Source organism: Bison bison, unplaced genomic scaffold, assembly GCF_000754665.1.
Source record: "Bison bison bison isolate TAMUID 2011002044 unplaced genomic scaffold, Bison_UMD1.0 scf7180017864371, whole genome shotgun sequence".
Classification (NCBI taxonomy): domain Eukaryota; kingdom Metazoa; phylum Chordata; class Mammalia; order Artiodactyla; family Bovidae; genus Bison; species Bison bison.
This window is the reverse complement of record NW_011494943.1, coordinates 969,964-982,206: the sequence shown is the minus strand read 5'-3', so window position 1 is coordinate 982,206 and position 12,243 is coordinate 969,964. Positions and strand designations below refer to the sequence as shown.

The following is a 12,243-nucleotide window of genomic DNA, read 5'->3' as shown; positions in this document are numbered from 1 at the left end:
GAGTGTGCTCGGCTTCCCCTCAGGGAACATGGTGGCGCTGGCTCACGGGACACGACTCTATGCCTATCTTTCCTCATGATACACTTCCAGCCTTAAATCGTTGGCAGTTTGGAGTGGTCAGGGGAATACCTTTCTGGTTGATAGAATTTTCAGCTTAAAAAGGGGTTTTTAAAAAGTTTGTATATTATCAGGTCAATAAATGTTCTAACACCTCGGAGCTCATAGTCCTGCCTCATAAGTGACTGTCTGGAAGCTTCGCTCTCAGCAAGGGTGCTGATGATCAGCTCACGACACAGGAAGAAGAGAAACAGGCTAAATCTGCACTGACCTCAGAGGTCTTTGAGTGGTTTTCCAAAAATTCCTATTATACACTCGTCAAACATCTATATAATTTCTTTTTCATGAAAATTAAATAAGAAAAATTGATGCAATAGTGTATGGATTCTATTAATAGTATGAATCCTTTAAATAATTGATCAATTTTCCTTATTAAATATTTTTGACCAAGACTATAAAAGAGAAAAATCTGGTACGGCTTCAAATCTAAGACTCTGAGAAAAGCCTTTGAAGCTTAACAGTCTTTCAAAGGAGTTTATATAAATTTATTTTTACCCTAAAAAAAGGCACTGTCATGTTAAAAAGACTATCACAGAGTGGAAAGTAGAGCATGTAGAAAAGAATCAACCACCTAAAAAATAATTAACATCATTGTTTGAATATTTCTGTCTGATTTTCAAGGTTAAGGATAATTGGGCTGGAAAATGTAAACATTTTTCATGACTCTTAGTAGATGCTACAGAAATTTTTTTGGCTACATGAACTTAAAATGCCACTAGCAATATATAAAAGTGCCAGTTTTACAAAACTTTTGTCAACTTTAGATGGTACATCACTTTAATTTGCATTTTTATTAACACCAAGGCTGAAGATGTTTCTACATGGTCATTTACTCAATTTACTTCTTATATATTTTTCTTTCCTTTGCCAGTTTATTTACTGGGACATTAAAGATTTTCTTATAATCTGCGCTACTTATTTATATGTTAATTTGTTATAATTCATTAATTTGGCAAAGGGAATCACTCTTTGCCTATCCTAAGTATTTCTGCCGTGCAGACGCTGTGCTAGAGCGGGGCGTGTGGAGGAGGCGAGCGCACGGCAGCCTCAGGGCCTCGGGGCCACGCACCTGCTGCTCATATCTCTGCTTGACGTCGTCCAGTTGCCACAGGAACTCCTTGGACTGCTTCTCACGGAGAGACTTGGACCGAGTCAGGTCTGCTTCCACCTTTTCCATCTGCAAAGTTTAAAAATCAAATATCAAACTCTTAAGTGACAAATGGCAGTGCATATTTTTGTCAATTGCACATTTATTAAAATGATGGATTTTCAACACCTCACCAATCGTAATGCTGAATTTAAAGATGATAAAATGGTGACAGCTGTGTCTACTTATCTTGATAGGTTTCAATAGTTTCAAATCAGGGAATTTATCATTGGTATATAGTTGACTAAACTTTACTGTGACAATAATATTGTGACAGAAATACAATTTTGAACATCCAAATACTTACTCAACAAGGTTTCATTAAGGCCTTGCTGTGTGCTGAATGGGAGAAAATATTTGCAAACCATCTATCTGGAAAGGGACTTGCATCTAGAATATATAAAGAAATCTTACAACTCAATAATAAATGGGCAATTAAACCCAATTTAATATTGGGCAAAGGGATTGGAAGACATGCCTCCAAAGAAGATACACCGATGGCCAACGAGCACATGAGAAGATGCCCACCACCACTGGCATCAGGCAATTTCAAGTCAAAATAGCAACCTGCACTGCACGCCCACTAGGATGGCTGTAATCAAAAAGCCAGATGATAACAGGATTGGTAAAGATGCAGAGAAATCAGATCCCCACAAGTGCTGGTGGGGAGATAAAATGATGCAACCACAATGGAAGGCAATTTCACAGTTCCTCAAAAGATTAACCATAGAGATGACACAGTGAACCCACATGGATTCCATAAGAACCAGGAATTCCACTCCTAGGTGAGAAATGAAAAACATAATCCATACGAAAAACTTGTATTCAGATGTTCATGGCGTAACTGCCAAAACGGAGACAACCCAAACATCCATCAATTGATGACTGAACAAAATGCGGCATATCCATACAATGAGACATTATTCGGATGAAGTACTAACACACATTACAACATGGATGCGTCTTGAAAACAGTCTTCAAAGTGAAAGAGAACAGGCAGCAAAGGCCATGTATTGTACTGTCTCATTTGTGTTAAACTCTCAGAAGAGTCAAATCCACAGAAACAGAAAGAGGACTAATGATTGCCTAGGGTGACGGGGGCTGGGGGTGGGGTTTTTTCTGGAGTGATGATAGTTGCACGACTCTGAATATATTAGAAACCACTGAACCATACACATGGGCCGGCAGCTTCCAGATTCAGCGATCAGAGTTCTAAGACGACCAACATAGGCCCTCAGTCCCGTGATAAGCTTTGCTGAGGAATGTCTAAAGCACGCATGGTGGAGCCCACGTTGTTTCCTAACTCAGGACGTGGGTTTCAAGGCGCTCTCGCCTCCAGTGAGCGCTCTTCGCATCAGCCCTCTACCCAGAGGCCTGTGACTTGGTCCTCAGGAGCCACCCCTGCGCTCTGGCTCCCCTGGCACTTCCCAAACGGCTGCGGCTACTCACGAGGCAACTTTGCTCCTCTCTGTTGGAAAACCCTCCGTGTTTCTCTCACCCAGCCATCCCTCTCCAAGGCTGACTCGAGCCTCCCCTCCTGGCGGAGGGGTCTGCTCTCTGATCCACAACAGACGGAAACACCCTCCTCTTACGGTGCTCTGGGAGCAAGAAAATGAAACTTTCCCTTTTCCCAGCACAGGGTGCTTTTCTCTAGAGTGCAGGAGTGTTTCAAATTCTAAGCCTCGTTTATTCATCTACACAGCGGGCTCCCAAATAAAAGAAACTATGACTTATAATTCTGTTGTATCTTAGTTATTAATTAATTGCCACGGTGTGCAGAATAAATACATATTAAATTCTCAAGGATGAATGGAGGGCAGACAAAAGCAAAACAGAAAGGAGGCAAGAAAGGAAAATCAAGGAGAAAAGACCTGGTTTATTCAGTGCTTTTAAGACAAATCTTCATATGAAGTTGATTTTTGGTTCTTATTCTACTTTAGCACAGATTGAGTATTACAAATAACAATAATTATTAAAATATTTTAAATGTAATGAAGTGCTTTGTATATGCAACATTTATAAAAATAGGATATCTTCCTTCAAAAAATTATCTTCTATAATCAAAATAGAAAACAATTTAAAGCACATGAAAGACCTCTTTCTTATACCGAAACATTAAGAAAAATTCAAAGTGTTATAAGTGTTATTTTATACTGACCGAAAATGCAAGACCCCACTCCATTCTCCTTCCACAATTTAACCAAAATAAATAAACAAGTCTTGTAAAACACTTGAAGTTTGTGTAGAAACAAGGTTTTCAGTTGCCATAGATACAAAAGATTCTGCTTAATCATACATCATTCCATATTCCATTTAACTTCAAGTGTAAGGAAAAAAGAACCACCCACTGCTTCATTGGGTAACTGGCTTCCAAGAAAGCTAAGTGTAGAACTTGGTGATCAAATTAGGAGCAGAAAAGGGCTCGGGTGTGGTTCTGTGAATGTCTAACGTTCACTGGTGATGAAGAGGGGTGTACGCTGGTGTCTTGAGCGTTACTTGAGCTCCACGAAAGAGAACATCTGAGTGTCCAGAGCTTAAGCAACACCAGCGCTCTGCTCCCCTCGGGTCACGAAACGTTCAGGAACAGGCCGCGTTGTCGGCAGTTCAAAGACGTCAGGGCTCGGGTCTCTGCAATTCAGCCTCCCGTGATGGCCCCAGAGCAGTTTCTGCAGCTCAGAACCCCAGCCCCAAAGGGTTGGGGCGAGGGGACAAGGGTTAAGGGTCCAGAGCAGCTGCTGAAAACCCTCTGAAGGGGCTTTCCCGCAAGCTCCTGTCAGGAGCAAGCACAGTGCGCTGTTTCCATCTCATTCACTGCGTTAGAAGTTCTCTGCATTAGAAGCCACACTCCATCTACAAGGTGAGAGACTGCCGATTTAGAACTGTGTCTAATGTGGCCCTAAATACACTCAGGGCTCTGCTGTTGCAGTAAGAGACTAGGAGTGGACACGGACCAGGATCTAGTATTTCTGTCAGATGTGGTTGTAAAAAGTCACTGTTCTTTCTCTAGTCAAGTTCTCTTGTGTTGTTAGGTTCTGAGTAATCTGACATATATAATTTAGTGGACAATTATACAAGTCTATAGACAAATACAATTTTGCTGTATCTAATACATATTTAGATAAACTATAAGAAATTGTCCTTCAAATATTTTCAGATATGTGTAGATATAGACAGGATAGACAGACAGATAGGCAGATAAGACAGATACAAATGGCAGCAACACAGATAAGCAATTATCTGTGCTTGACTGGAGGAGGCAATGGCGCCCCACTCCAGTACTGTGGATGGAGGAGCCTGGTGGGCTGCACTCCATGGGGTCCCTAAGAGTCAGACACGACTGAGCAACTTCACTTTCACTTTCCACTTTCACGCATTGGAGAAGGAAATGGCAGCCCACTCCAGTGTTCTTGCCTGGAGAATCCCATGGACGGAGGAGCCTGGTGGGCTGCAGTCCATGGGGTCGTACAGAGTTGGACACGACTGAAGCGACTTAGCAGCAGCAGCAGTGCTTGACTGAAGATTCAGTAGAAACTAACATCCTTGACAGAGAAAAGCAGCGGACGCGTGTCTGGTATCTCTCCCCTTCTTATCTATTTGTAGCAGTTCTTTATCAACCCTGGATGTGGATGCTTTATTCAGTACCTCATTACCACAGCAAGCATTTGCTGACCTGCCCCTTCTTTGCCTGCTGTACAGCAATACTTGCTTTGACATGAATCAGGGTAATCATAATGTGTGTGTCTACTTTTGGTCTCTTTCCCCTAAAACACTGTTCATCTTTGTGCCAAAACCACACTGTATTTATGAATATAGCTTAATATTAGTCTCAGTATTCAGCAGTATTTATAAGTTCTGGTAGCATAAGGTTGCCATGGTTGCTCTGAGACGTCTGTATTTCCATGTAGATTTTAGAATCAGCTTACCAGTTTCCCTCACTTCCCTACCACTACCCCCCCCCCCCCACCCCGCCACCAGCAAAAAGCACTAATGTTTTGAGTTTTAGGATTGTGTTGATTCTATAGATTAATCTGGGGAGAACTGACATTTTTACGGGTTTTCCCGATAGCTTAGCTGGTAAAGAACCCACCTACGATGCAGGAGACACAGGTGAGACAGATTCAACCCCTGAGTTGGGAAGTTCCCCTGCGGGAGGAAATGGCAACCCACTCCAGTATTCTTGCCTGGGAAATCCCATGGACAGAGGAGCCTGGTGGGCTAGTCTGGGTCGCCAAGAATCGGACAGAGACTGAGCAACTAAGCATGCACACACAGTGTGGTATTAGAAGGGGCTAAACCAAGGCAGAATCAACAGGAATGGAGTAAAGAACACGGAAATATATTTTAGGACATCTTTATAACACTGAATCTTCAAATCCATACACAAGATCCATTGCCCAATTCGTCCAGGTCTTCCTTGGTAGTAAGTAAAGTTTCACTTACTACTCTATTAAGCATTTAAGGATGAGAGTTAAGGTTTCTTTTAATTATTTGTTTGATTTCTTTAATTTTGTTTTTCAAAACCAAACATTTATCCATAGGCTTTGGATGTTGACATTTGGAATTGATTAACACAATAAACTCTGTTAGAATACTTAAATATGCTTCGAGAAGTTTACCTCTGATACCTCATCTCATTTGAAGACAAAATTTTTCAAATGCTGTAAGCAGAGACAGATTTGCCCATTATCATCAAAAAGTGAGAAAAAAATGCTTCTGTTTGTACTGGATATTCTATTACCTTCAAGCTGGTCTAAAAAGACCTTATTTAATTACATGAGCCAGCATGGCCCTTAAAGGACAAGAGAATGGATGGTCTGTATGTTGAGTCTTGTCTCTCTCAGTCTGTTTTGTTATCCATCTACATTTATAAAAGCACAGATATATTCAGATAACATTCCTCCTTCCTTGTAACTTGAGAGTTTTTTCATGAAGTCAACAGCAACTATAAGACGATGCTACTGCTGCTAAGTTGCTTCAGTCGTGTCTGACTCTGTGCGACCCCAGAGATGGCAGCCCACCGGGCTCCCCCGTCCCTGGGATTCTCCAGGCAAGAACACTGGAGTGGGTTGCCATTGCCTTCTCCAATGCGTGAAAGTGAAGTCACTCAGTCGTGTCCGACTCCTAGCTACCTCATGGACTGTAGCCCACCAGGCTCCTCCATCCATGGGATTTTCCAGGCAAGAGTACTGGAGTGGGTTGCCATTACCTTCTCCGATGAGAAGAAGGCTTCCCTGGTGGCTCAGAGGGAAAAGCGTCTGCCTGCAGTGCAGGAGACCTGGGTTCGATCCCTGGGTCAGGACGATCCCCTGGAGAAGGAAATGGCAACCCAGTCCAGTACTCTTGCCTAGAAAATCCCATGGACAGAGAAGCCTGGTAGGCTACAGTCCATGGGATCGCAAAGAGTCAGACACGACTGAACGACTTCACTTTCACTTTCTCCAATGAGATGATGAATTAAACTCAAAATCTTTTAGACTGTAAGAAGCTGCTAATCAGTTTCAAATGTACCAGCACCCAGAAGCAACCTCACTAGTCAAAGGCAGGGTTTCCAAATTGGGTTTTCACAGCAAACCGTGGGCTTTCCAAGTATAAAGCTAATACCTTGTAGCTGATGGCTACAAAGATAAAGGAACAGAATTTAAAGCCAGATATTTAGCAGCAGCAGCCACTTAATGAGAATACATTTTCAAGAGGAGCAAAATTAACTAGAAAAGTCAAGCGGTTGAGTGGAAGCCCCAGGAGGAAGTGGTGAGCTGACATTCATTCAGTCGGTTTACAAGATGAAAAAGTTTCACCTTAGAATTGCTGCCAATACTTCAAAAGACATAGCTGTCTTTTTCAGTCATTTATTTGTTTCACAGAGAATAGGTAAATACAGAACCCTATTTCTTTAAAAAAATACAATTATATACACATATACAGGAATAATTCTAACAGTAATACATTTTCACAATTAAAATATGTATATTTTCCACAACTAATTGCTGACAGCTAACATATATAATGGATTTCACCACTGGAGTAAGAATTGGGTTATTTAAGCAGTCTTAAATGAGATAAAAAGTTCTTCAAAGTGAAAGAAACAGTGTGAAGCAACTTTTTTAAAAAGTTAAAGTCTGTTCCATTTTCTCTCAGGGGCCTCGTTTTTCAAACAGCAATTCGCTTTCAAAAACAAACTCAGAGCTTGTTTAATTCAAATTCCCGTTGTCTTCTATGTGCAGCGGTTTCCAAGTGGAAAAAGATGCCCTGAGCTCTCCTGGCTTTTACACAAAAGACTTCAGTGAGAAAAGAGCAGTTCAAAAACAACAGCAGAAAAGGACAGTGCAGGCTGCGGAAATGTCCAGAAGCAGCGTGGCTGCTCCTCATAAGGAGCCTGCTGACTGGCTTTCCGTGAGCGCTCGAGCCGCGTCCACACTTTGACCACTGACAGTCTGAGGTGGAGGGGTCCGATTTGCCGTGTTTTGACATATACACTGTATTTACTGCCTGTTAAAATCTGCGACGTGAGAACTGCCCCATCTACCAGTGAGCCTGGCTATAAGGTCCCTTTATACGTGGGGCTGCTGCCTGTTGCTCCACTCACACCAAAGACGCTTCCGTGTTTGAGAAGCTCGGCTGCTCTTGGCAAGACCACCTGCCACTGAAACCACGCAGAACTTTCTTCCAGCAGAAAACAAACAGAGCATCGCCTCCCATCAGCCACTCTCACTGTCACGTTTTACTGAGTCTGAATCCAGAACCACTGGACACATCGGTGAGGACCGCGGGCAAAGACAGGACACGGGTGAGGGAGTGTGGGGGGAAGTGGACCCCAGCCGCATGCACCGCAGAGGACCCTCCGTCAGATCGGGTAACCGGTCCGCAGAGATGCAATATCTGCAAGGTAGGAACACGCGAACTCTGGAGGTCCAGCAATGGGAGAAGCAAACAGAGGGACAGAGAACTGGCGAAGGAAGAAAGAAGACAGAAGATGGCGCTGGTGCAGGGCACAGCGGTGGGGCGTGAAGGTGGACGGACTGCGGGGCGGCTTCCGCATCCACTGCACAGACGCCCTCTCTCAGCCCCGGCTGGTCTTGTTCTACTGCAGTATCACTTGCTGGCTGGGCAGGGTTCGTCGTCGTCGTCGTCTTTTTTTAATTTCCTTTTAGTTGTTTGTTTGCTCCAGTTAACTTGGAAACAGTAACTAGGGGGTTAGCATCTGGATCTTCAAGATGGTTTGATTTTAAAGGGGCCAGTTTTTGCAGAGGAAAGAGGAAGATGGATTTCTAATTTAATGGTTCCTGAGATCACATTCTCTCCAAGTTTTTTTTTTTTTTTTTTTAACATTCTCTCTGACTTTTTTTGACATCAGTTCAGTTCAGTTGCTCAGTTGTGTCTGACTCTTTGCGACCCCATGGACTGCAGCACACCAGGCTTCCCTGTCCATCACCAACTCCTGGAACTTACTCAAGCTCATGTCCATTGAGTCAGTGATGCCATCCAACCATCTCATCCTCTGTCGTCCCCTTCTCCTCCTGCCCTCAATCCTTCCCAGCATCAGGGTCTTTTCCAATGAGTCACTTCTTTGCATCAGGTGGCCAAAGTACTGGGAGTTTCAGCTGCAGCATCAGTCCCTCCAATTAATATTCAGGACTGGTTTCCTTTAGGATTGACTGCTTGGCTCTCCTTGCAGTCCAAGGCACTCTCAAGAGTCTTCTCCAACACCACAGTTCAAAAGCATCAATTCTTCGGTGCTCAGCTTTCTTTATAGTCCAACTATATATATATTTTTGACATATAGTTTCTAGTTTTTTTACCCTTGATAAATAACATCACAATAAACAACCCTGAACACACATCATGCACACCTTGGAGTCTTGAAAAATAGAATCCTAGAGGTAGGACGGGAAAATGGTTCTTCCCATCCACACTGCTTGATCCTACTACTGCCTGAACCACAGTGTTTGTTAGAGTCTTCTTGCCTGGAGAACCCCACGGACACAGGAGCCTGGCTGCCTACAGTTCGCTGGGTTGCAAGAGTCAAACACAACTGAGTACACAGCACCAGGGAAGCCATCTGGTCCTGGGCTTTTCCTTGCAAAAGGATTTTTAATTGCTAATTAAATATCCTTATCTATCATAGGACAATTTGGACTTTCTATCTCTTCTGTAGACAGTTTCAGTAATTTGCATCTTCCTAGGAATTTGTCCATCTCACCTAAGTTTTTGTTGTTTGTTGGCACCAAGTTTTTAAAGTATCACCTTATAATTATTTCATTTTCTGTAAGATCCGTAGCGGCGTCCTTTCCTTCTGCGTCCCTGTAAGATCAGTAGCGGCATCCCTTCCTTCTGCGTCCCTAGCTGCGGTCATTTGTTTCTCCTCGCTTTTTGTATTTTACCCTCAGCAGTCAAGCTAAATTTGTCAATTCTGTTCGATCTTTTCAAAGAACCAACTTTTGGCTTCATTGACTTTCTCTATTTTAATGTTTTCTACTTCTTTGCTTTCCATAAATAAATATATATACTGCATACATATGTAAATATCTGTGATTTCCTTTATTCTGCTTCCCTGAGCAGAAGCCTGCTTTCCCTGGTCTGGTTTCTTAAGATGAAAACTAGGTTACTGATTTGAGAATGTTCCTCTTGGAGATAGATGTTACAAGCTTTTCTCTGAGTACTCTGTTAGCTGCATTCTGTAAATTTTGATATGCCACATTTTCGTTTTAATTAGGTTCAAAATAATTTCTAATTTTAAGTAATATCTCCTTTACTCCATGAGTTACTCATAAGTGTCTTATTTAATTTCCAAACATACGGTATTCTCCCAGATTTATTATTATTTTTTGTTTCTAATTTATTATCGGGGTCAAGGAACAAATTTTGTATGATTTTAAGATCTGAGTCCTTTTAAGATTTACTGAGAACTGTTTCATGCCAAGCATATGGTGTACCCCAGAGAATGTCCCGTGAGTGCCTGGCGTTACTGGGTGGAGGGCTTTAAATCACCACAAAGTCTGGATACGCTCTTGAGAGGCCCAGCACAGCCAAGGATGGAGACTTCACTGAAACTGGAGCCCACCCACAGAAGAAGAGACTTCTGCTCTGGAACAAATCAGGTTGGTACTCTGCCGAAACAAACAAGCTGACGTCATCTGGGGCATCCTAACATTGAACAGGCACGCCCCACACAGCAGGGGCCCTTGTTTGCAGCTTCTTCCCTCCAGCGGGACTTCTGAGATGTGTCGTCTGTTGCAGGTATCAGCAGCTCATTCCTTTTTATCCCCAAGTCATATTCCATTGTATACACTGCATCTTGACTGTCCTTTCAACTTCTGAGGAATATTCGGGTTGTTCAAGTTTTGGGCTTTTGTGAATAAAGTTGCTGACAACTTTTGTGTACAAGTCTTTGTCTGGATACGACTTCTGTTCTCCTGGTTACACACACAGGACGGGAACGGCTGACAGACGGCTGTGCACGTGGAGCGTTTTTGCACCCGCAGTGTGAAAGCGCCACGTCTGCCCACACCTTTACCTTCACCGGTGTTTGGCAGCCTCAGCGAGTCTTTACAATTCTAACCTTTTCCAAGAGCACGCAGTGGCATCTTCCTGGTTTTAGTTTGCACTTCCTTGACGAATGGTAACACTGAACATCTCTTTATGTGCTTATTAGTCTTCTCTGAGGTGTCCAGATATTCTGCCTATTTTTAACTGGGTTGTTTGTCTTCTTATTGTGTTGTAACATTTCTTTTATATTTTAGATATGAGTTCTTGGAAATATTTGTGAATCCTTTATTTTCCCATTCTCTGGTTTGCCTTAACTTCCTCTTTTTTTTTCAATGGTGTTTTTCAAAAAACAAAAGTTTTTGGTGAATGCAGCAATTTTTTTGATTGAAATTTAATTTCTGGTTTTACTAATAAGCATTGTGGTAAAAATATGTCCTGCTGAGTTTCAGAAATTTATTGGTTTACTGAGTTCTGTAACTGCTCCATTGGAGTAAGAATTTAATATGTCGTATTTAAAGAGTGGGAAGTAGAAATATGGCAGTTTTATAAACCGCTATTGAGATCTCCTGTTTGTTTAGGTTTTGCCCCCCTGAGCAGTCAAGAATGGAGAAAAATTTCTTAGAGCACCCCGTGACTATGTCAATGTTTTCCTGTATTCCTTATACCTTTTCATAAGGACTCTTGTCTTTCTCAAGCAAAAATATATTCCTTTGTCCAGTTTATTGACTTGTGTTGATGTTAATTTATGTGACAGTATTCCATTTTCTTTTATTCTGAATACAAGTGATAAAACATATTTTCTATATATAACTTTTGTGTAACTTTTAGTTGTTTCTTTTATAAATAGCATATACTCATTTAAGTCAGCTAATCAGTACCTTTCTTACTAAAAAAATTTAACCCATCACTGTTTATTCCTACAGTTACACACCCATCACTGTTTATTCCTACAGTTACACACCCATCACTGTTTATTCCTACAGTTACACACCCATCACTGTTTATTCCTACAGTCACACACTCATCACTGTTTATTCCTACAGTCACACACCCATCACTGTTTATTCCTACAGTCACACACCCATCACTGTTTATTCCTACAGTCACACACTCTGTCTTATTTTGGACATTTTGTTCTGTTTCTACCTCTATTCCTTTGGCAATATCTCAAGTTTTGCTTTTATCTTCTCTAGATTTTTATGAGGATGTAGCATCTTGTTTGGAGAAGGCGATGGCACCCCACTCCAGTACTCTTGCCTGGAAAATCCCATGGACGGAGGAGCCTGGTGGGCTGCAGTCCATGGGGTCGCTAGGAGTCGGACACGACTGAGCGACTTCACTTTCACTTTTCACTTTCATGCATTGGAGAAGGAAATGGCGACCCACTCCAGTGTTCTTGCCTGGAGAATCCCAGGGACGGGGGAGCCTGGTGGGCTTCCGTCTATGGGGTCGCACAGAGTTGGACACGACTGAAGTGACTTAGCATAGCGTAGCAT

The 12,243-nt window shown here is 42.2% G+C and overlaps 1 protein-coding gene across 1 annotated transcript in view; it reads right to left on the bottom strand.

Annotated features, from left to right (window-relative positions):
* The window catches only part of CEP112 (centrosomal protein 112kDa), a 318,653-nt gene that overhangs the window by 179,678 nt on the left and 126,732 nt on the right, over nt 1–12,243 (bottom strand). The window contains 1 exon segment of the mRNA XM_010856057.1: nt 1,187–1,294. Within this exon segment, the coding sequence (XP_010854359.1) occupies nt 1,187–1,294 (108 nt within the window).